Source organism: Taudactylus pleione, unplaced genomic scaffold (assembly GCF_031769625.1).
Source record: "Taudactylus pleione unplaced genomic scaffold, aTauple2 ptg000372l, whole genome shotgun sequence".
In the NCBI taxonomy this organism is placed as follows: domain Eukaryota; kingdom Metazoa; phylum Chordata; class Amphibia; order Anura; family Myobatrachidae; genus Taudactylus; species Taudactylus pleione.
This window is the reverse complement of record NW_028284773.1, coordinates 13,752,019-13,778,516: the sequence shown is the minus strand read 5'-3', so window position 1 is coordinate 13,778,516 and position 26,498 is coordinate 13,752,019. Positions and strand designations below refer to the sequence as shown.

The window sequence follows — 26,498 nt, the reverse complement described above, 5'->3', positions numbered from 1 at the left end:
ACCTTTACTGTTACATTTCACCTGAGAATGATGACTACTGTATAAAGTTAACCTATAATAAAGTCCAGATAATGTATAAAGTATATTTAATACAAATAGGTGTGTTATACTTACTTATGATGAGTATACTTATGTCATTATAATGGATTTAATATCTACATTTCTTCTTAGAAGCATGTACAATATTGTGTGCTCTTATTATAACAGTACACAAGATTGCTTAAAATATCCTATTTTGCCCACAAAATAGCTTGGAAACGTTTTTTGTACACCTACAGTATCATGTTATTTATGTGATTAAATCAATAATAAGCAATTAACAAAAATTTAATTCCTATCAATTAAAATGATATATAAAAAATGTTGGTCATTTGTAACTATATAAAAAAAACTTTAATGCTCTAACGTGCAATGTTGTGGTTGAGAAGTAAATTTTACATTCATAATGGCCAGTCTTATTGGAATGCTACTTTTCCCGTACTTCAAAATTTAATAAATTCACCACCCCAAAAATACTGCCTTGGATGCTGAGAGTGAACACAGAAAAAATGCTTCTGCAGTACCAGCTGTGATCATAAGGGGATAGTCTTCTTCTGTTGCTTAAGCATAAGAATAATATACGTATGTGGTGCATAGATGAATACAGAAAAGTAGTAGCGTTATTTAAGAAAATATTATGATTTCCCCTTTATCGCAGCTTCAAATGATCACTTCTGAATGGATAAGAGGAAAGATACCAAGTCTTGTTACCTCCAGACAAAGTCAGATAGACCAAACAGTCATATAACAGTGCTTCCATAGAAACCCCCAGCAACATTATTTTTGTAAAAGTTTTTTAGTGACTGTAAGTCACATAACTTCCTTCATGCTTCACTTTGCTGCTTCATTCTCATGGCAATGACATGGTTCTTTTTCTTTCTGTTATATAATACACAAGCTATAACTGTGCAAACAATTGCAATACAGCACAGCACTATTATTGCAACAACTACAGCGACCAGCTTGTTTCCACCATGGGCTCTGTTATCAGGGGGAATGTATGTGGGATACTCATCAAAAAGGTACTCTTCTATGGTTACCTCCGTGGAGGCATCTGCTGAATTCTCAGGTTGTGTCGTTGCTATAAACTTGATAGTTGTTTCTTGGTTTGTTGTGTAGAACATTTCTGGTGCTATTGTAGAAGTCAAAGATACTAATAGTTTTTCATTTAACTCAGCTATAGGTGTACCTGCATAAGGTGGGTTGGTGCACACTAGCTGGCTGTGGTTCCCAAGTTTGTGTATATTATGGGCAAACCAGCTCTTGAGAGGAAGAAGGTCAGGGTCACATTTCCATGGATTATTATTAAGTTTTACTTCATTTAAATGCACCAGAGAGTCAAATATACCCTCAGGTAGATTCTCCAGTGAGTTATTTTGCAGTTGTATGGTCATTAAAGTGTCCATGTTACTGAAGACACCTGCAGGGAGATGTTGAATCTTATTGCTGTGAAGAGATATATTCTGCAGCTTGGGAAGATTCTGGAGGACATTTTCATGTAAAGTAGAAAGCAGATTGGTATGCAGTGAGAGTTCCAGGAGCTCATCCAAGCCATTGAAAGCAGCTGCAGAGATGGAATGAATTTGATTTCTGGATATAATCAGTAACTGTATTTGGGTTAGATTGAAAAAGACATTATCTACAAGAGCCTCAAGTTGGTTGTCATATAGCCAGAGTTCTTTTAATTTTGGCATTGTACCAAACACTCCAGTAGAGATGTGTTTTATTGCATTTTCAAATAATGTAAGTTTGGAGAGCTCTGGCTGGTTTACAAATAAGCCCTGTGGTAACAGTGCGATCTTGTTATTTGATAAATACAGTTTTTGTAAACTGGGATTGTTGGAGAAGGTATCAGCAGATATTTGGCTGATCTGGTTACTTTGTAATCCAACTTCTTGCAGACTGGTCAGTGTTCTCAGGAGTCCTTCTGGGATTTCCTTCAGCTGATTTTCGTACAGCCGTAGAGTCTGAAGCTTAGTGACCTTATCCAGAGTTTTGGGATGCAGGCGCGTGAGATTGTTTTTGGCCAAATTCAATTTAAGGAGTCCACCCATCTGGTCAAAAGCCCCTCTTGGTATGGAACGGAGGTTGTTACCTAGCAAACTGAGTTCTTTTACATTCATTAATGCAGAAAATAGCGATGGCTGTATCTGACCAATCAAGTTGTTTGACAGAATAAGAGTTTCCAATTTTCCTAGGTCATTAAACAAACCTACAGGTAATTCTTGCAACTTATTGTTAGACAAGCTTAGATAACGCAAGGATATGAGGTTGTTGAATGCATTAGAGCCTATGATAGACAGTTCATTCTTTTCAATTCGCAAAATCAATAAAGCTGTCAGGTTCTCCAATATACCATCTTCAAGTTCTGTCACCTCAGTGGTTATTATTTGCAGGGTCCTGGTGTTCTGAGGAAAAGTACGTGGAATGTCAACAACATCTGCTCCGTTACAGTCCACTTGGCCAGCTTTAAGACATTTGCAGGCTTTAGGGCACTGGCTGTAAGTCAGATGGATCATAAGGGAAAATAAAATTCCAATGAGATGATAATTCTGCGGCATAATGTCTAGAGGGAAGGGAAACAGAACAGTTAGATGTACAGCAAGTCATGGGGAAGACAAAAAGAAACATATCACTAGTTTGTATATGCTGCCATACAAATGATGCCATATTACTAACACAGTGCATATAAAGGGCTGACTCTTCAGTATAAGCAAATATTGAAATTCAGACCTCAATTAGTTAAATTCTCCTTCACAGAAACCTAAGCCTGGAACCCACTGGAAAATCATACTCTAAAAAAAAAAAACACACAGCATGCCTAACTATTTCCATAAATATTTAGTATTAACTTTTCCATTCCCATAATGAATGATAAATTGTCAGGGCCTTTGCTTGAATTGTACGTCAGCTGCTCAGAAATATTTCTCGGCTTATATACTTAGGTACTACAGTATTTCATATCTAAACATACATATCTTTATCTCTGCCCATACCTGGAGCCAGAAGATTTGTATACAGAAGAACATTAATTTTACATTACTAATGCTCAGTAGCTATTAAATGATGTTCTACAGACTACTGCAATAGCGCTTGTATATATCATGCAGAATAACTTATGTAGTAGCCAAAAGGACATAGTAAGGGAAGATATGGGCCTCTGTGTGAAAACATAAATGTATCAGTGCCTGCAGAATTACTGCAGTAAAGCGTGGCTCTGTAAACAGATGGAACAGGACAGGTCACATGACTAAGTAGACACACACAAATCACATCTGCTGGGATAACCACTTCTCTTACACAGTATAATGTCCTGGATATTCCATTTGTGAAAATGCTGTAGCAAAAAAGTTACAATTTTAATTGTTTGCAATCATTTCTGTATTAGATTGACTTCTATTGAGGCATGCCACACCCACAGTGCCAGCGCCACCATTACCCAAACATACCTGGTTGCCTTGGGCATCAAAAACACTGAATGAATGATTGGGAGCATCTAATTTGCCAAGAACGCACTGACCCTGGCCACACCACTTCACATCACTCCATTTATAATGGTACTCTTGTTCCATAAGGATACACTTTACTGACACATTGTACTTATTTCTACACAGATAATGTACATTACATAAAACCAGTGGTAACAATGGGTTGGGTATGGGATGCCGGCACTCAGGATCCCGGCAGTCAGAATCCCAACAGGGTTAGGATGCTGACACCTATCGGCAGGGCCGTAGCTAGGGTAGTGTGACCGGTGCCGTCGCACAGGGCACCACAGGTCAGTGGGCGCTGTTTAGGCCTGTCAAATTTCTGTTTATTATCATTCTTGCTTGTAGCTTCCTCTTATTTCATCCCCAGCATCTCCTGGCCTCTCCTCTCTCTTCCCCATGAAGCCATGGCCCTTTTTTGGGTGCATTATGTCCCTTTGAAAAATGAGGGGGTCGCCAATGCTCTTTCTGGCACAGGGCACCAAAAAGTCTAGTTACGGCTCTGCCTATCGGTAGGTATCAACCCTAACCCACCCTCCTCGCACCCTATCCTTCCCCCCTAGTGCCTAACCCTTTGGGTGAATATCTGTATGTTCTCTGTGCACACAATGAGGTACGGTAACTCTGAATCGACCCCACAGAGGTTACTTACTAGTTGCAAAAACATTCTAAATAAGGAATTTGACCAAACAAAGTGCAATCCCCACCCCTGATGCTTAGCTTGCAGCATTCAGTGAATTTGTGCACCTGGTCTAATGCCTGGCACATTTCTGCACCCATCTACAGTCAATAAGGAACGTTTGATCCACCCAGCTTTACCCATCAGATGGAGATATGTTTTGTATCCCCACAACCAGCTCCGCCTTGACGTGCTAAGCTTATCTATAGAAACACATTTTGCAGCTTTGAGAAAGACCATCTAAGGCTGATACGTCATTACATGAGGAAGCAGTATGCACCTCTCACTCATAGTGATAAATGCAACTTTGTAGTGAATTAAGGATCTCTATGCAGAATGATTGATTGCTGTAAAAAATAAAGAGAATATTACCCCTATTTTAGAGGATCAGTCCACCCAAATCAGAAAATTCAGCTTTAGGCATACTTACCTACTTTTGAAAAAGCATTTCAGGGAGATTGTAAAAAATAACACCTATGAGCGCGGCGGTAAAGTGGGCGTGTACTGCTACATCTGAGAGGCGTGTCATAATCCTGATTTACATCCAAATGTAAACAAGCCCAAAAGCAGTCAGTAAGATCTATTTGTTGATGAAAACACACTGATACTTTCCAGAAAATGCATGTAGCCATAGGGATCATTGGAGCTTATTCAGACCCGCTCGCTATAATGTGAACGCTCGTAGCTGGCAGATAGTCGCTATCTGCGCATGCTTACGCATCGCAATGCGCATGCGTGAACCAGTGCGAGAGATCGGGATGTGTTCACTCACGGCGCATAGACTGCCCAGCTGAATGAGTGACAGGACAAGCCGTTTGTGGGTGGTTACAGGGGCTGGCCACTGGTAACGGGGGAGTTGAGGTGCGAACACAGGCATGCCTGAGTGTTTCAACACCGTTTCAAGGGTATGCATAATTAAAAGACAGCGTCATAGTACACGTCACTTGATGGGATTTCACTCTGAAGTGATCGCAGTGCTTGCGGCAGAGTATAGTCAACCTCAAACGCTACGATCGCATCCAATGGTGGTCGATGTACCAATGTTTTCAAGAACTTCCAGGAGATGACGTGCGCAAGTGGGCGTCTTAAGAATGGCTGGTGGGCGTCTACATACACTAAGTAATCACACGCCAACGCATAGTGGGCGTGCTAAAGCCTTACAGTGCGATCTCCTGCCTTGCTGGGTGTGCGCTGGATTTGCATAAGCAGGGAGCGAGTGAATGCATATAGCAAGCGGGTCTGAATGAGCTCCATTGCGCGTTATAACCAATGCAGGGAAATTATACTAATATCCCTATATGGAGCCAATGCCAAAAATAACTTGTACCTGACATTCAGGATGTCCCCTGACATGTTCTGCATGCAGCGCTGGCCTCTGCACTCACTGACAGACTGGCCCTCATTCAGAGGCGGTTGCAAGAAGCGATCGCTCTCTCTGAATGAGGGTGGCCATTTGATTTTTTAAGTGCGGCCTCCTGGTCGCTAGCTAAGCTGTGGGTTACCACTCACAGCTTAGTGACCAACCAGGGTGATGGTCGCGATGGTCAAGACCATCGCGACCATTGGGGCTGCGACGAGACCCTAAGGTTGGGTCTCGGCAACCGCAAGCCCCAGGGAGCTTCCTGCTCTGATCGAGCAGGAAGCTCCCCACTGACATCACTGCTGATGTCAGTGCGGCCGCACACAAAACGGCAGGCGTTCGCTTGGGAACACCTCCGTTTGGTAGCCACTCACCAACATCGACAGCCGCCCTTTTTGTAGTGAGCTCCGGAGCGACAGAATTTCTCTCTTGCTCCGGGGCTGGCGCAGTGCGGCAGCTGCGCATGCGCAGGGCCTTAACATTGACCTGGTTGCGAGCGCTTATCGCTTGCAACCGGGTCTGAATGAGACCCACTGTCCGAATGAAATAAGATCGGATCAACAGAAGCGAAGAGAGTGCAGCAGACATCACTGGACTCTTGATTCTGCTGGTCCGGTATTTTTTCATGCATCCTCAAGACACAGAGCTTTGTTTCTTCTGATTCGAAGATCTTTGTGGAGCAGCAGCAGGCCTGCAAAACACACCACGGGGTAGAGCTAGACTATTGGCAGGGAAACTGCTATCCCATAGTATATATATAATATATATATATATATATATATATAAATAAGGGGCCTGCACCAACTATTTGCCCCACCCCAACAAAATGGCAATACTAGTTAGCTGACTGCACAAACCAACAGGAAGTTGCAGATACGTTTAGCTTGCGGATTACTACTGGTCAACATAGTTGTCACGCAAACATACAACCCAACACCAACATTGGGAGATACCATATCAGGACAGGGGTCACTATGGGGGTGTGACAGAGTTTTATCAGCAGCAATATTAGCTGTAAAGAAAAATAAAAAGAGATACAAATATAATATTCCACTATAACATTCCAATGAAAAGGACTCTCAAGCTGCGCTTTATCCTCAGTCTTAGTACTTTTGGCTATGTCTAGAATACTGTAGTTATGTTGTCAAGCAAGCCAGGGCAAGGCGGAAAAGTTGAAAACACTGTTAATTCGGGCCACATGTTTCTCTAGCTTGAGCTTCCAGCTAATACAGACATCCCTATTCTTTCATGATAAAAATAGAATGCAGATCAGCCAGTGTGTAACATGTGATAAGGATTAGTTGTCCTTAACGTGCAGTGTTATGTATACCTCATTCATACAAATCTCCCTCAGTTCTGCCTTGTTTGCTGTTGTACATTGCTGGAATCAAGATTCAATCTAGTACTAATTACTGTTTTAGTCCAGATCCTTCAAGCCAGGGGCGTAACTCCCAGAGACAATGGAGGCACCTGCCTCCGGGTGCCAAACCCTGAAGGGGCTCCTCCATCTATACCATGTACAGCAGCACTTGTGTGGTTAACAGAGGAAAATGAGTGTAACCACTTATCTTCCAGTGCAGCTCTGCAGTGGTGCATCCACTGCTGCTACAGCATTGATAGGCTCTGTTCCGAGAGCCCAACTAACACCTGCAATGGGGATAGCAAGGCTCCAGCCTAATAAACCCTCAGCCTACGCTGCAGCAAGCGACGGTGCACCAGATACTGCTGCTGGACAGTGAGCTAGGACCCGAGACACCTGTCTGATCTCAGGGCTGTCTTAACAGCAGTGTGGGCCCTGGGCAAAGCAATGCACCGGGGCCCCTACCCACCCATTTATGGGGAAAAAAATGAACTGTGTCTGGGTAACAGCTACCCAAAATGACATATATAAAACAGGCACTGGAGCGCTGGTGGTTGCTCCTGGTAACCAGAGGAGTGGAGTTTCAGTAAAATCATGTGATGCACCTGCAACTTTTTTATATACATATATATATATATTATATATATATATATATACATACACACACACACACACACATATATATATATATATATATATATATATATAGAAAATTGTCAATAGATGTCTCACAAGAGCTAGACAAATCTTCAAAGATGGTCAAAATCCACAAAATAAACAAGGACAGGATCCTTTTGTTGTCTGTACAACTTTTGACACAGCAGGGCCTATAGTGTCTGGAGCTATACGCAAACACTGGCATGTGGTAGCGTCAGATCCAGTTCTCAAAGGTGATATACCTGAAAGACCCCTAATGAGTTTCAGGAGGGGGCGAAATTTGAAGGATATCCTGATGCGGCCTGATCGGTCGAATTTAGGTACTCCACAGACCTGGCTTAGTGCTACTAAACCAGGATGTTATCATTGTGCTGGATGCACCACCTGTAGAAGCATGCTCACGGACCAGACGTTCTGTCATCCGCGGATGGGTCAGAAATTCTCGATCCGCCATAGAGTTACCTGCACTACTGAATATGTAGTATATGCTCTTATCTGCCCTTGCTCATTATATTATATTGGCAAAACCATAAGATCATTCCGCAAGCGAATGGCAACCTACAGGTCTTCTATTCGATCTGCTCTGACAAATGAGACTTCGGATAAACCTGTCGCCCGACATTTCTGTGAAATGAAACATCCATTAGCCAGTCTCAAATGTGTAATTATCGATTGGGTGCCACCACCAAGCAGAGGAGGAGATCGTGGTAAACTGCTACTGCAGAGAGAGGCTTTCTGGACTCATAAACTTGATACTATTTATCCAAAGGGACTTAATGAAGCAGCCCATTTGAGTGTGTTCTTGCACCTCCAGCATTTTTCCATTATTTTTTCATTATCAATAATTTTTTTATCATCAATTAATTTTTCTAATGGAGAGCTACAGGTTGCGTGTCAGTTAAAAACTTCATTTTTTTTATTTTTTAATTTTTCTATTTTTTGTTATTTCTTTACATGTATCACCCAACAATATAATGGATTATTCCAACATGGTATACCATTTATGTAATATATCTGTTGTTTTGGGTTAACACAGAGTTTATACTTATTAGTTTTTCATTTAGCTTTAATGTATGACATTTTATATTTTATGATATGACCCATCATCACCTGTGGTTGTTTAGCATGTGTGCTATTTGGCACACATTAGCTTGAATAGCGTATTATCACAGCAACATTGTTTTTTTGTTTTTTGTTTCTACGTATCCATGGCAACATGGGGCGTGTGTTTTGCCAAATGATTCAGCGGCGTTCCAGCCGCTGTTATCAGCACTGGTCATCATGACTCTGGCTGAGTCACATGCTCAGGCTCACTTCCTAGTTACAGCTTTACAGCGCTTCTGGTAACCAGGATGTGTGCGCTCCACAAGGAGGAATGAGCATAGACTGGAACGCACGCGGGAGTTTCGCGCCTGATCAGAGTATACAGTGAACGGTGAGCTATTCTCAGATGCTTTCTATGCTCTATATGTGCCTATTATTCTCATCATCAAGTCTCAATTGTTGTTTTTCTGGCTGCTGGGTATGATTGTATATGCAGCAATGGATAGATACCACGCAGGTGATTTAGGTGGGAGGTACTTGCTTTAGGTAATTGCTTAATCATGTAATTAGTGTGTGTATTTATATGTGTCCAGTGTTATGTGCACTTGAATCTTGACAAAGGTCCATGGACTGGACCGAAACGTCGATGGCTGTACTTTTATGATGACGTAAATAAAACCAATATTTTATGATTATTCTATGAAGTCTGGTGAGTGCATCCTCATTTTTTGGAGATTATATATACATATATATACATATACAGTACACATAGAGAAATTATGACAGCACCTACCAGTCACTGGAAGACTTGCTCATTTGCTCTTCTGCCATCTGCTTGGGCCATCTAGTTAAGCCACTCCTCTCACTCCCTGTCAGTGTCACCTGCAGTAGTAGAGAGCTGGCTGAGCCAAGGGGACGTGGCCTAATAGCATCCGTCTGTGGCCACGCCCCCTTAGGGGGAAAAAACAAACACTTTCTGCAGCATGGTGCGGCATGTCCCCGGGCTACAGAGGTAACCATCTTGGGGCTGTGTGTTACGGGGGGTTGCATTTCGGAATTCAGTACTTTTAGAAATAGCTGCAGGGCCCGGGTTGGTGGGCCTCTTGTAGCTTTGGGCAATTGCCCAACAAGCCCAATGGAAGAGACGGCCCTCTCTGCTCTCCTATCCTAAGGACCACCGGTACAGAGAGCCACCAGCCGATAACCGCTGATTCTGTATTACAACAAACGGCGGCTCACCAACTTATGCTGCTGCAGAGTCGGCTGAAACTCAGTAAGTCTGTCTGACTGAGCCACCAGCTGTTGTCACACACAGTCTCTGGAGCCGTGGAACAAAATTTACATATCAGGCATCATTGTTCATGAGTGTCTGTTCCTGATTCGGCGCTGCCAAGGCTAACCTTGTAAAAGCCACAGCACGTCGGTGTCCTGCTGTGTGTCAGATCTCACATGTACAAATTGTGAATACTACAAATATATATGTATTTACACACACCCCCTAGTTTCCTTGTTTGGGAGGGGGGGGGTGCGACAAACTCTTACTTGCCTTCGGGCGACTGGGATGAACTTACGAAAATGCTTAGAAGCAATGTAATCGCTACTGCTATCACTTTGCTTCCAGATCCAGCATCGGTCTGCCTACCGCGCATACATGGTCATCCGCTGGTGCATGCGTCAGATGGGCCAACAGAGTTGGCGTTAGCTGCCTGGGCCAAGCTCCAGAATGCTTTGTATTCCGGAGCTTGGTAATTCAGACTTACATTGTAGCCCCACAGAAAGCTACAGTATGGGAGCTGCTTTTGAGGTCGGTAATGGAAAGACCGTGGCAGACATCAGACATATATGCTGTGGTCTCTCCTTGTTACATCTAAGGGATACTCAGATTTTGCAGGGTTTTATAATATTTCACAGACGTGTATGTATAAAACAATGAATAGTTTTCCTAGGCAAAGATTTCCATTCACACAGTGTTTCTGAATTACCCAGATTAGCGGTTAGTTACCAACTGCCAAAGCGAAGGTTTTAATTCAATCCTGCTATTCAGCAGCAAGTTAAATCTGCCTGGTTTGGAACAGTCTGAGAGAGGACTGAATACGTCACCTCTGCTTTACTAGGTACAGGATGTCCTTAGATATTTAAAGGAGCAGCAATTTGATTATTTCAAGTGTGTTCTCTGATTTAATTCTAGCTGGCAAGGATGCATAGCATCTCACAGCTAATGCTATACTTTCTATAATGCTATTGTTTGGAGAAATAGTCAGTGATTAGGAGCTCTCCATAGACCAGTGGTTCTCAAGCTCGGTCCTCAGGACCCCACACAGTTCACTTTTTGCAGATCACCCAGCAGGTGCACAGGTGTATTCATTAGTCACTGACACGTTTTAAAAGATCCACAGGTGCAGCTAACTATTTCACTAGTAATTATGTGAGGAGACCTGCAAAACATGCACTGTTTGGGGTCCTGAGGACTGAGTTTGAGAACCTGTGCCATAGACTCTATAATAGAAGACAGCATCAGTTCAACATGGACACAATGTAAATTACAAGAGCGGAATAAAGAACATATAGCTAACTTATGTAGATCTATTGTAAAGGGGAGTGATATGAATTTAGCATACTCACCAACTGTTCTGCTGCTCGCGGTATGAAGATTTTTGTCCTGATTCACAATGTCCCTTGAATGCTGTTTAACCAGCAGCAATGTGAACCAGCAAGAAAGAGTGCTTTTATTGTAGGGGAATGGGGCTAGGGTGGCCTAGATTGTCAAAAGTGCTTGGCACACCCCAATGTGACATGGCATGCCCCCCATATAGTGTGATCATGTGCACATCTCGTACAAAGAGGCAGAATGTGCACAATGAGGTATATGTACCAAACCTCCTGATATTCAAAACAGTATAGGTCGTTATGCTGCAAGCACACATGTAGGCTCCCATAGCTGGAACTGAGCACTCATTGTATAAAACCCCTCCCATCTACTACACAAAATTCACTGTACAACTATCTTACAGTATATTGAATGTTAACGTTGATTATGTCACAAAGGTATGAATGGCCATGTCCTCCTAATTTCACCTGGAACTATTTAGATAATTTTTTTGCTGCTCCTCTAAATTCCCTATATTTTCAGTTACAAATAATATCAGTGTCAATGGGTGTGTAAAAGTGTTTTCAGTGTATTCTGAGAGGTGTCCTCAGTCCGATATATGGATTAGCACTGTTATTATTCATTATATTTACATATATACTTCATATGAAACAGTCATGTCATGTATTATCATTGAGTACAAGTCACTTTGCGTTTACCTCAGATGTACGATCCTGTTCAGCACACAACGGGATCTGTCAGTGCATAAATCATAATGAATTATCTCCTGTTATGGGCAGAGAATACTTTCACTGGAAAACTCTGGTGTCAGAAATGATAGGGAGACTTATGTCCTATGCAGACCTTATTACGGTCTCTTTCATACTGCCCCTATTTTTGATCAGATGTATAAATATGTGTGTGTATATATATATATATATATATATATATATATATATATATATATATATACACACACACACAAAATATATAGAGTAACTCCCTAATTGTTACATGAAGTTACTGTGAAGTTCCATGGGACTCCATTCTGGATTTGTAAAATTGTCAGAATTTATAGCCTAGTATAAATAGTGCTGGGACTACAACTGTGTCAATTCATTCTGCTCTGTGGGTGTGGCTGAGCTATAATAAGAGAGATGTCTGGGCAGAAACAAAATGATAGGGGAAATGACACACTTAATGCTAGATTCCTCTGGGGAAACTTGCAATGTATCACTGCCAAATGCAGAATGAGGTAAATATTTTGCGGAACAGTTTTGAACATCTCCAGTCATACCCAGGGTCTCAAAGACAAAAATCCCATACTTACCGACACTTATTATCTGCTCCCCAGGAGATGCCCGAGGAGCAGACACAGCTGGCCACTTTGGGGGCGGGGCTAGGTTTCTATGTTGTCAGGCCCCGTCCCATCATGGCAAACTGCCGTGAATTACGGGAGCGCGAGGAGGGGGCTGTGCTAAATTATGCGTTTTTGTGTCATTTTCTCCCCATCCTGCCCACTTCACTAGGAAGTGGACGGAATGTGGGAGATCCGGATACTCTTCCATGGGTGCAGGAGGCTCCCTGAAAATCCAGGAACCTCCTGCAACTTCCGGGAGAGTAGATAAGTATGGATTTGCATGATGTCATATGAACACAATACATTGCATAAAGAAATAGAGGCATATTTCCCTTGGGTTGGGTATGATAACCTGGCTGTCTTGATGCCGCTAGTCAGAATATCGACAGCGGCATCCCGACAGACAGAATCCTGACACCCATTGCAGTGAATGGTAAGTAACTTTCTAACCCCTACCCTAACCCTAATCCACCCTTCCCAGTGCCTAACCCTCCCCCCCTTGTGCCTAAACTTAACCCCCCCTCCCCACACCCTGAACCTAACCTCTCCCTCCCTGCACCCTAATACTAACCCTCCCTCCCTGGGGCCATACCTTAACCATCCCCCTAGTGCCTAACTCTAACCCCTCACCCTAACCCTCCCCCTGCACCCTGATTAGGGATGTGCGCCGGACCATTTTTGCCGGATTTGGATTTGGTTCTAATTCGTCGTCCGGCTTTGTATTTGGAATTGCCAAACTGCGGTGACTGGCTTTGGATTTGGATTTTTTTACAAAAATTTACAAAAAAAAGTTAAAATCACATAAATTGTTCTTTTTTTTTTCTTCCTAGAGTATTATTAACCTCAATAAGATTAATTTCCAGTCAATGTAGAACACCTCACAGCTTATAATATTGTTTTCAACATTATTGGCCAAAGGTTGCAGTGAGCTGACTGGTTACTAAGCTACAAAGCAGCGGCACAGACACCACAGTATAAAGCGCATCTATGACACATTGCCACACAGCAGTGGCAGAAATGAAAAGTAGTGCACCCACCCAGTAGGGTACGGCCAGCAGAATCACAGTACTTGTTTACAAAGTGGGCTACGGCCCAAGGAGTCACAGTGCACAATCTTATTCACATTACACTGCACATAGGCCCTGATTCAGAGCCGGACGCTCTGACAGAACGCTCGCTCTGAATCAGGGCCGTCCCTGCTCCTTTTTGTAGCGGCCTCCTGGCCGCTCACATAGCTGTGGGTGACCACCCACAGCTATAGCGAGCGGCCAAAATGATGGTCGCGATAGTCAAGACCATCGCGACCATCGGGCTTGTGACGGGACCCTGCGGTAGGGTCTCGCTGCCGCAAGCCCAGGAGTGCTTTTATCTCTATCAGAGCCAAAAGCACTCCCACTGACATCACTAGTGATGTCAGTGGGGCCGGACCCAGACGTAGGGGTTCCCATGGGAATGCCTCCATCTGGGCAGCCACGCCCCCAGCACGCCCACCAAAGGGGGCGTGCTGTCAATCACCATCGACAGCACGCCCCCTTTGGTACGAGACCCTTAACGACAGCTTGGTCGTCGTTACTCGGTCTCGCGCATGCGCATGACGGAGGCACCTCCGTCGTGCGCATGCGCACTTGGGCACCATCGACCCGCTTGCGAGCGCTCAGCACTCGCAAGTGGGTCTGAATCAGGCCCATAGTGCCCCTGATTCACAGTACACTATAAAGTAGTGTCTCTTATTTATGTTACGATACACAGTAGTGCCCCTTTTACACAATGCCCACAGTAGTGACCCTTTTACACAATGCCCACAGTAGTGCCCCTTTTACACAATGCCCACAGTAGTGATCCTTTTACACAATGCCCACAGTAGTGACCCTTATACACAAAGCCCACAGTAGTAATGCCCCTTATACAATGCCCACAGTAGTAGTGCCACTTATACAATGCCCACAGCAATAGTGTCCCTTACACAATGCCCCCAGCAGTGGTGTGCTTTACACAATGCCCCCAGCAGTGGTGTCCCTTACACAATGCCCCCAGCAGTGGTGCCCCCTATCAGGGGCGGATTGGGACGGAAAACCAGCCCGGGAAATTTATGGAAGCAGCCCTAATGGGGGCATGGCTGTTGAGGAGGTGGGGGTCCATCGAGGGGTTGGAAAAATGACAGTTTGGAGCTGATTGGCTGGGACCTATCTTTCTCCATTTTATATCTCTCCAAGGATTAGTGAGTAGACCCCTAAGACTTTAGACACCACCATCGGTTGCAGCATTGGAACGTTGAACAGCCCTATGCTAGGCGCAGATCATCCATCTAAGTATGGCCTCCAATGTGAGCAATTCAGCGTCTCTATAGCCAACCCCCTGTAGCCACCTAGTAACACCCAACACATTTCTAATACACTACTCGGTGCATGCATCTCTGTACCTGCACTGCCACTCAGACACATGTGCAGATCAAAAACAATACACAAGAAAAAAATAAAACACTTTGCCCCCCACAGAAAAAAAACCCCACATTGAACCCAGAAGGAGCCCTGATGTCGGATTCTCTAGCGAGAATCCGACATCAGGCGGCCGCCGTTCGGCCACGAACGGGGATCCGAGTCAGGCGGGGAACACCCGAACAGGGTTCGGGTTGACTCGGATTCCACAGCGTCCGGCTCTGAATCAGGGCCTATGTCTCCCTAACTACATAGAAATGGAAAAATTGCATCATTTATTTTTTGGGCGGGGGACTAAAAAAACTATTGAAATACTTAAAATGTATGGCTAGTTAGGCAGCTGGTAATCATGCTGTCATGTTGATGGGCCTATTTTAATCTGGAGGCCTGGAGCTGTAGCTCCATCTGCCCCATTGTTAATCTGGCCCTGATAGGCTTGTTGGAGGGGCCTGGCGGGGGCCTGAGAACTGAGGACACTTCAGTGTGACATAATATATATTGGGGACACTGTATGGCATAATGAGTACTGGCAGCACTACAATATTGCATGTTGTGAACTAGGACACTTCTATGGCATACATTGCACTAATAAGGGGCATAACAGTAACAGTATAATACTATTGGGCAGATAATTAACTAGGGCATTATTATGGCACATAAAATGAACAACTGCAGCAGAGAAGTGTCTCTCTAGAAGCATTAGGACGGGAGCTCTTTCAAAATGTTACAATGGGGCTTACAAAGTTCTGGCTACGCCCCTAATTTAGTTGATTGCAGCAAATTAATAGTGTTATAAACTGAGAGAGTTCTCTGTTACAATGTACATATTCCTGCATAGACAGTCAGCACATTGAATTTATTTCTGAGCTTACAAAGTTACAACACTACAGTGTATATTTGCTGACAGCTGTAAAAACATGAGTGCTTATCATGAACATCTCAGAGTAGAAGAATCCAGAGAGCAGCCTCTTATCCCCATCTGCCCTCCCATCCTAACGGTCCAGTTTCATTTACACTTCCTGAGTCTGCTGCATTAGAAATATCTCCAACTAGTAGCTGCCTGCTCTAGGCATCCCTATGTTTTGCATCAGAAACTAACAGCCATGCCAGAAACAGTACTTATGGCAGTAAACAGTGCACCATAGCCAAGGATTAAGTGAAAGATTATTTCTGTTATCTTGTTCAGGGATCTGTGAATAGCTGAGCTCTGTTTGGCCCAGGCCATTCTAGTTAACTCCAAAATGTTTTCAGTGCCCTGGTGCACGTTTAACTGCTATACATGGCGTTTCATGTGTACTACAGAACAACTCACTGCCTCACAAGTTCATTGAAATGAAATGTCGTTAACTATCTTTTACTTGTGCTCAGGAGATCACTGAGGGTCACTCAGAGCGAGAAATAATCGTAAAAACCACAGTGCCAATGCAACACACCAATTGCAGGGAAAAACTGAAGTGGGTACGGTGGCATTAGACCAGTCTGCATGCGTTATTGTACTAGCATGTATTTAACACCAGTGAGTATGGTGCTTTGTAATCTCAGTTCCAGGAACACTAAACAAAGTATTACATAATAACAAACCAGTAGCCAAACTAAACATTGATCTCCAGCTACAATAAATCCAACTACTTGCATTTATTAAATACTGCTGAACTAATCAAACTGTATCTAAATGGTCCTTTGTTTGCTCACTCTCTAAACATGACTGTATTCAGCAGTTGAAGGTACACTGCTTTAGTCAGACTATAGTCTGCCTAAAGTCTGTTCATTCAGTCTGGAACCAGTGACATAATTGATGAGCAAATTGTCTCAATGGTACTAAAGGTTCCTTCTTGATGTATACAGTATTCTCTTATCTTTTTTTTTTTTAATATTGATTGAGACAACAAAGTTGTTGCATCCATTGGCTAGCTAAGGACTGGAAGTTGTATATAGGAGTCTGAAGAAACGTAGCACCAAACAATATTTGTTAGAAGCAATCCTGATCATATAGCATTAATGTTTCATGACCATGAGCCGTATTGAATTTGATTCGCACCCGCGATACTTTTTCGACTCCCGGACTTTCCGCCTGTTTTGCAAGCGGAAAAGTATTACGTGCATGCCCGCGTATCCCCGTATTGGATTTGAAAGTACGCGACAACAGGACCCGGCGAAACTGAAACAAGCGGAAAGTCATGTCAGATTTGGGGAAATCAGCCTGACACCCCCCAAAAGATGCTCTGACATGGGGGTTAGCTATGGTTACCCCCGATTTGGCTTGCTGAAGGTATTTGGTGTTTTTAAATGGTCTCAATAGCTGCTAAATAGCGTTTTTGTATAAGTGGTGCAGAATAGTATTCAGGAGGGGTTTTTTTGCAGAAAATAACTTATCCCAGCAAATTTAGGGTACTTGAAAATGGGGGTCAGCATATTTTAAAGTTGCTAAAGTTAAGTTTAAAAAATCGTGAAAAATCCACCTGCAATGGAAAAAAAACCTGGGGTATACTTGGGGACCCTCCTGGAGTCTAGTTCGCTAGTTTTTAACTTTGTTCCCTAACTTTTTTTTTTTTTCGCCCCCAAAATGAAAGTGTTTTTTTGGGGTGTTCTAAAGTGTTTTTTTTTTTTTTTTAAATGTTGATGCAGTTTCCCTTTGGGGGACTGTCTGAAGGCTGCATGGGGGTTCCCGCAAAATCGCACCCCAAAACCCCAATTCTGCACTTTTTTCCGCCTGCTATTCATAGGCGAAACTTTTTCGCCCATTACATAGCATTGAGGTGGAAAGTCTTTCAAAATGAATACGGAATACTTTTCCACCTGGTGAAATGACGTCATCGGCGAAACTTTATTGACGATTCCGGCTTTTTGCTCCAAATTGAATACGGCCTTTGTGTCCTATTCTGAGGGTATAATTTAGTTTTCAATAATGTGGCAATAAGGTGGCAATATTCTGTAGTGTATGTAGATATACAATTTTGCAGTAAACAGTATATTATTATCCTTTGCTAATACGGCACCACAAGTGTTCCGCTGCATTCTACAAAGGGTGGGATGATGATCAGCTCAGTCTTAGACATATTAACTTTAAGAAAGTGCTGGGACATCCAGGAAGAGATAGCAGAGAGACAGTTGGAGATATGAGTGAAGAGGGGGTGGGGAGAGGTCAGGGGAGGTAAGGTATACTGTATGTCAGTATCGTCAGCATAGAGATGATATTGAAGGTCAAAAGAGCTAATGAGTTCACCTTGAGAGGACGTATGGAGGGAGAATAGGAGAGGTCCAAGTACAGAACCTTGAGGAACACCTACTGTAAGTGGAAATGGGGGGGGGGGAAGGGTCATGAGAGGAGTCAAATAAAGAACAGTCTGAGAGGTACTAGGGGCCTGATTCAGAGCCACTCGTAAGCGGCCACTCGTTCGCTCCGAGCGATGTCCGCACATCTGCGCATGCATATGGGTCATAATGCGCATGCGCCAACCAGTCATTGCGATCGGAAATCGAGCGCTCGCAAAATAGTGAGTGCCTGCTAATTTGAGTGACAGGATGAGGCGTTTGTGGGTGGTAACAGGGGAAGGTGCTTGAAAACGGGGAGTGGAGATCCGAACGCAGGCGTGCCAAACGGTCAAAACAGGCGTTTTAAGGGTGTGCATAATTAACAAAGCAGCGTCATTGACCACGTCACTTGGTTGTTTCTTAGCCTGAACTGTTCGCATGATTGTGGTAGGAAAATCCCACCACAAGCACTGCGAGCAGTTCAGACGCCTTTCGATGTACTCGATTAATCTAATAAATAGCAGAGATGACGTAGGATGCGAGCGGCCAGGGGGCGTCTTTACAAAATAGCGAGCGCATGTTTCGTTCGCTCGCTCGCTCGCTCAGACATAGAGGCGTCAACAGACCGCAAAGAGCGAGCGCTCAATTTAAATAGCCGGCCCCTTTTTCTGAACGAGCGAGCGCAAATAGTGTCCGGCTCTGAATCAGGCCCTAGGACAGCTAGGAGTGGGCAGTATCACATTGACCTAGGGTGTGAAGGTTTTGCTGAAGGAGAGGGTGGTCTACAGTTTTGAGGTCGAGGAGAATGAGCAGAGAGTAGTGGCCCTTGGATTTGGCAGCAAGGAGGTCATTGCTGACTTTCATGAGGGCAGTTTTAGTGGAGTGGAGAGAACAGAAGCCAGATGGAAAAGGGCCAAGGAGGAAGTTGGAGGAAAGAAAGGCAGTAAAGGTGATTGTAAACAATATGCTCAAGGAGTTTGAAGACAAAAGGGAGGAGATGGTTCAGTAGTTGGAGAGAGTGTTGGGATCAAGGGAAGATTTTTTAAGAATGGGAAGACAAGGACATGTTTGAATGCAGAAGTGACAGTGCCAGATGAGGGGGTGAGATTGAGGAGGTGGGCAAGATGGGAACAGCAGAAGGAGGAAGGTAGCAGAGGAGGCGGGAAGGGATAGGGTCAAGAGGGGAGGTGGATTAGATGAGGGCCATGACTTCCTCTCCAGATACAGGGGAGAAAGAGGTCAGAGTTGGTAAGATGGATGGGAAGTGGTGGTCTGGGAAAGGAGGGGGAGGAGTGCTGAGGGTCTGCTGGGATATGATGTCCTGAAGTATGGAGTCAATTTTAGATGTAAAGTAGGTGGCAAAGTCAAGGGCAGAGAGCAAGGAGGGGGAGTGCAGAGGAGGGAGTTGAAAGTGACGAAGAGATGCCATGGATTTGAGGACTGGGAGGAGATGAGGTCTTTGAAATATGACTTTTTAAAGAGGGACAGGGCAGCACTGTAGGATGAGAGCATAAATTTGAAATTGGGGAAATCTGCCTTAGAGCGCGATATGCACCACTGTCGCTCGGCGGTTCGAGAACACTTTTGCAGGTATCTGGTGCATTTGGAATGCCAGGGTTGAGGTGTGGATCTGCGAGGGTGAGTAATGATCGCCGGAGCAACAGAGTCAGGAGCAGAAGTAAGGGAGGCATTGTATAGGGAAGTGGCTTGTTCAGGGCAGGAGAGAGAGTGAATAGGGGAGGGAAGTGAGTCAAAGAGGGAGGAAAAGGAAACGGTGTTGATAGCCTCACTGTTACGCTTAGTGATGGTGCCATTAGGAGGTAGAGGAGGGTAAGGAGAGAGGGATAAGTGAAAAGAGAGATGGTGATGGTCAGAGAGGGGGTACTGTAGCTATTATTTTTATTGCGAAATACAGATATACAGACATAATAGCATTTGTCACTGTATAATGTGGTTTACTGAACATTGGACCTGATTCAGTGTTGTACTTAAACCCAATGGTTTGCGTACAACATCGATGGTGAGAAATCTGCACAAGTACAGGATCAGTACTGGGCATGTGCAGGTCTCCTTCTGTGACATTGCTCGCAGTGCCCCCAAGCCACAGCATGATTGACTTGCTGCAGCCATTATGGCGTGATACTTGGGTGACAACGGTGTGCGTTTTACAAAATGGGGGTGTCTCATCCCCATTTTGTAGATGTGCCGAGGCCAGGGTCTGCATCTTACAACGCAGATTTCCAGGCCTCAGCAAAGTGAAAACACCGGCCTGCGTAAACTGAGGGTTACTCAGCGGCAGAGTACAGAAGCTTGCAGGAGGCATTGTATTTACACAAGATGCATCATTAGCATATTTACACACAGCAGCCGGGTACATCTCTGATTCAGGACCATTGTTAGTACATGAGATATACGCTTTAATTGTCACTACATAACTTCCTTTAAAGGTATTTTAAAGCACATCAATCATATTCTTTGTTTTATACCTTCCTTATATCTTCCTTATATCTTCCTTAGCCTCTGTAACCAATAGTAATTGATTTGCAATTATAATTGTATGATGAATCGCCAGTGAAACCGCATTTGTGAAATGCTAATATGGTTCTTTTACTAGCATTTAGGAAGCCATTGGAGGTCACTGCATTAAGTGCTTTGAAATAAAAAGGCAGCATTCGGTCAACCACAATGCTGGCGCAGCACTCCCGTACCTAAGTAATATTGTGAGTGGGTATGAGGTCACTGGACACAATGGTATACATGCAGGGTACTAGCGTTAAAAAGTACAGCCATGAAAATGACGTCAGTGAGTATGAGGTCTTGATGTGCCATTTTGGCAGCAGTACTACAAAACATCATGTAATGTCTACTGAATGTGTTTATTATATACTTTTTTACTTGTTAAATACTCATTTTTAATAATTATTATTTATGAAGCCTGGAAAATAAGAATAGCTGGTGAGAATTGCATCTAATAACAATAAAAATATACCTTTTATTTTGCAGTTAGTGACAAGTGGTGATTCCATGTACAGACAGATTAGAACAAGAGGCTGGAAGTAAGGTACAGTTGGCAATAACGTGTACTGTATATAAAGGATGTGAAACACATTAGTGGGCCAAATGGGGCTGCAATGTCTGTTACTTGCTAATCTTTAAAGCTGTTGTTAGCTTTTAACATCTGTAATAGATTGTATGTGCATTTCACCACCTGTTTAAGAAGTCTTCATTCTGTGAACGTGAGGACCACCCAATAACCAGACCAGTGAGCATATAAGACACAAATGTGTATAACCAGATTAAACTTATCTACTGTACTTTTTTGAGTACTTGGCAAAACAATTGCATCACAATTCTATACATGGGTAACTACCCCTTCTAATGACTAATGGGGGATGTAGTTTATCAGAGCCGTAACTAGACTTTTTGGTGCCCTGTGCCAGAAAGAGCATTGGCGCCCCATCATTTTTCAAAGGGACATAATGCACCCAAAAAAGGGCCATAGCTTCATGGGGAAGGGCCAGGGAAGAGATAGAGGCCAGGAGATGCTGGGGATGAAATAAGAGGAAGCTACAAGCAAGAATGATAATAAACAGATATTTGACAGGCCCAAACAGTGCCCCCTGACCTGTGGTGCCCTGTACGATGGCACCAGCCGCACTACCCTAGCTACGGCTCTGTAGTTTATATCCCGACTGTTGGCTGGGGTACGGTTAGGTTAGGATACTTACCTGCAAGTGTTGGTATCCTAACTCTGTCAGGATACGGGCATCCAGCACCTAACCTTAATGGGGCTATATGTTAATAAGTTTTGCTGAGATATATATATATATATATATATATATATATATGTATATATATATATTAAAACCCATTCCAATGGGAACTCTTGTATAGTGACTGTTTTGGTGCCCACAAAGTGGCCAAATTAGAAGTGTGTGATTTCATGGCCTAGAGGCATGTTGTGTGGAATAAAATAGAAAATTACACTTTTAGAGTTGAATGGATTTGGCCACTGAACATAAAGATGAATGCAAATAAGATACACACAGCTCAGAGTCAATAGTTAGTGCACCATATGTCAGGGCTATAACTATGCTTAAGAGGGCATAGATATGTGTTAGTAGGAAATGCTAGTCACATTACCCTATTAATACACAATATAACATAATGAAGTGAAACATAGACAAGACACTTATTAATACATGTGAAAGTCCATACAAAATTTAATTAACTAAAAACACTTTTCCCCTTTAAAAATGTAATTGCAATCTTCTTTCATGCAGTGGTCTAAATAAAAAGTTTGGTTAAATAGAGTGAGTAGACAGCTGCTTTCTTGATATAACTATCTTTTTAAGTACTATTATCAATACACATGCAGCCAATCAGCAGTAGCTAGACAGGGTGGCGAATGGTAATCATCATCATTGTGTATCGTTGTGAGAGCCCTCCAGATATGGTACAATTACATGAACATATGTGCAGTACAGAAATGTATATATTATGCAATAAATATAACATCCAACTCTAAGGGGGTCTATTTACTAAGCAGTGTTAGGAGACAGAGTGAAAAGTGATAAGGTACCGCCAATCAGCTCCCAACTGTCATCTCACAGGCTGTGTTTGAAAAATGACAGTTAGGAGGTGATTGGCTGGTACCTTATCACTTTTCACTCTGTCTCCTAACACTGCTTAGTAAATAGACCCCTAAATGAGGCCCTTTATTGTCACCCTTTTCGTACTGGGATATGAAAACGCCCACATTCCCAGAAAACAGCTGAGGTCAAGTAAGATTACGGGAGATTATAAAAGACACAGTAGATTAACACTTGCTGCAAGCAAATACAGCTCTGGCACTGACTGAATACTATTTGAGAAAAGCTGTATCCAATACACAGAAACAACATTTTTAAATGTGTTTTTTAAAAGTAAAAATATTTATTAGAAACAATATTTTGCTTTAGATAATAAAGTAATGATCAGATAAAATGTTAATTATCAAATTTCTTTTGAAGTTTTAAATTGCTGCTGATTTGCCTTATGATGAATTGGCTACTAGATTAATATGATCACAGCCTGCCTGATATTTAAAATTGAGTTCTATAAATAAAAGGTACTTGTTTACATATGTATGCTGTGTATTTTAACATAGACCTTAAATGAATATCCTAGAAGCCACACAGTCAAAAGTCTACTCAAATAGCAAACTCTGTCCAACTCATGTCCTGATATGGTTGCTAAAGCTGTAGGTAACTTTACACTAAGTAAACGGTTTATTGTGATAGGACATGACCTGTGCTCTTAATGGGGGGATGTATCAAGTCTTGGGGGTCTATTTACTAAGCAGTGTTAGGAGACAGAGTGAAAAGTGATAAAGTGCTAGCCAATCAGCTCCTAACTGCCATCTCACAGGCTGTGTTTGAAAAATGACATATACTGATCGGTTGGTACTTTATCTCTCTCCAAGGCTTGATACATCTCCCCCAATGGAAGAACATTTAGTTTGTTTACATTTTGAGTGCTTAAATGTTCTGTACCAAGATGCCAAGCTGTACTGTCAGAATATAAAAGTGTTACAGTCTTAACGTACTGAGCGCTCCACCCTGAAGGGCTACATTGAGTATATGCTGTTCCGTGCAGTCCAGCATTATGGATGTTTTCCAAACAAGCTACATTTTAACACTATAAATTCCAGCTTCCTCATTTTAAAAGGAGCATTATTCTGTAAGACAAAATATTCCTTTTTGTATAGAGAGCTTGGCTCTATATATCACTCTATATGCAAGTAGACAAGCTGTATTGTGTCCTGGAGACTCTTTGTGAACAGCCAAAACATTGTCTTTTTCTTGTAGAAGGATTTCCTGACAAACGTTTTCATGTGGTCCCAATACTGTGTATTACATGCATTGTATCCATCCAAATATAACGTCATTTTATTTGGAAGTAGTCCAGAGCAGCTCTTCCAGGTCTGAAATCTCTGCACGTCAGCAGCACATGTGGGGTATTGATGGATTTGGCTTGTATGCACATAATATTGTAAATGTTACATTAGAAGCATTGTGTGGAGAAAGAGTAATCTCTAGCATATTGCTTTTATTTTTGGAACAAATAGTATGACAGGAGAAACAACTGTTCACATGTAAGTCTACACACTGTAAAACTGTGTTCTAGCAGAAAAAGCCTTATTGTAAATGCTCTTGTTACCGTGTTATTTGAATTAAACAATCTAAGGTGATTAAAGCACCTGCAAGCACAGTAATATAAAGACAGAGAGAGAAACAAATGATAATGGATGGAAATTCATAAAACAATAATAATAATGGTACATAACTATGCTCAATATAACATTAATTTAAACCTATTTATCAGTTTGTAAAATTAAGCAATTCAAATAGTAATTCAAAGCTCAACAATTAAAAAGAAATGACTTACTAGATAATGTTCAAGACATATTACTACTTTGATTTACCTTAAGTATTTTCACAGTGAATATTTTAGAGGTTTCTACAGTAAAAGTACACTACAGTTAGAAGATTGCTGAAGTGTACAGATTTTGTCATTGTTATATTATTATTAGCATTATTAAATCCAGATGTCACCTACCCTGGCTGCCGAGTATGCTGGAGTGGATGCTCTGTGTTGCAGATGTACAGACTGAGAAAAGTTTGCTCCCCTCCCTCTATATAAAGCTCCTAGATCTGTGAATCAGCAGAGGGGGATGTGTCAACAGGTTAAAAATTCAGTTTTTCCAGAAGCTGAAAGTCATCGTACTTCTGCTATTTGGTACGTACTGTGCACATCTATTGCTTGCATAACTGTAATGGGATTTCCCAATTATTAAATTAGTAATCTCTTATTTTATTCTGCACTAGAACAGATTCACTTTATTGAACACACTTAGACTAGAAGAAAGATTTCTTCCTGTTGCTGCTCTCTCTCCTTGTGGTAATAATGAGGTACGAGTACGACCATAAAAGGGGGCAGGGCACTAGGAATTTCTAGGAATGTTATAGAGAAGTGCTAGGCTGGGTTTCTGAATAAAAAACTAGAACTTCTGATTTTCCAGTCTGTTGAAATGGATGAAAGTGTTTCAAAAATATTATTTTCTTATTATTATTATTATTATTATTATTATTATCAGACAAATACTGGCATTGCTGCAAAGTCCCACTCCAAGGTCTTGAACACAAGGGTGCTGTCTTGCTGCAATTTCAAGAATTGTCCATTCTTAAAGCCTATTAAAATAGTTTTACACTTACAGTCAAAACAGTAATATTAAATAATGTAGCTGGAAACATACAGTTTCCAGTAAAGTATTCACTTAGTATCAATGAGCCAGGAGCAGGGTCAGATTGTGAATTTATGGCCTGATTCAGCTTGGATCGCAATTGCAAACATCAAGGCACTAGAGCGATTTTTATCCTATGCGCATATGCGTATTCAGAATAGCGCATTCGTGTGATCGCACTCCGATGGCAGTCTCAAGCCAGCGACCATGCAGAAATGATTGACATGTAGCAAGCGTTTGGGGGAGATGACGGGGAGTGGTCTTAAAAATGCAGCTGTGTCTTACCATTAGATGCCGTTTAATGGGCATCCATAATTTAGCCAGTACGATCACATCCGCACGACAAGAACTCTCTGCCTGTGCAGAGACTCACAGAATTAGAGACAGGTCAGACTAGCCGTAAGTGGTCAATAATTGTCGAGGTTCCTGATGTGTACGCTGGTCTGCGTGTGCACTCACAAAAGAAAAGGCAGCAGTGGGCGTCTCTATGCATGGATAAGGTTGTGGCTGCACCTGCATATATTAGCAGCTGCGTTCCGTCAGGTTTCACAGATGCACTTGCAGTCCAAGCTGAATCAGGCACTTAGAGCACACTCACCGATGGTCCGGGAGACTCCCGAATTTAGGGGGGCTCTCCTGGCCTCCCAACAGACTTGGCCAGTTTCCCGCTGCTGCTCTCTTCCCAACTGAAGTGGGCAGCCGGAGATAGGATGACGATATTAGCATTAAATTGAGTCTTCCTAGTCCCACTCCCCACTGTAAAATGCAACAAATCATGGCATTGAACAACGGAGAGTGCAGGGCCGTCTTAACAGCATTGTAGGCCCTGGGCAAAGCAATGCACTGGGGCCCCTACTCACCCATTCACAGGAATACAAATGTAAACGATCAATAAAATTAAACCTATAGATTTATTGGTACTTTCAATCAGTGGTATCCCTCCCCATGGTGA

General features: G+C 42.6%; 1 protein-coding gene across 1 annotated transcript; it reads right to left on the bottom strand.

The window, feature by feature from the left end:
• Window positions 1-375: 375 nt before the first annotated feature.
• Window positions 376-24,897, bottom strand: LOC148508297 (uncharacterized). The gene is made up of 2 exons (XM_088444757.1): window positions 24,862-24,897; window positions 376-2,605 (listed from the first exon to the last, which is right to left on the bottom strand). Exon 2 carries the CDS (start codon window positions 2,598-2,600, stop codon window positions 864-866), a length of 1,737 nt encoding a protein of 578 aa, XP_088300883.1. The 5' UTR covers window positions 2,601-2,605; window positions 24,862-24,897; the 3' UTR covers window positions 376-863.
• Between the last annotated feature and the right edge of the window lie 1,601 nt (window positions 24,898-26,498).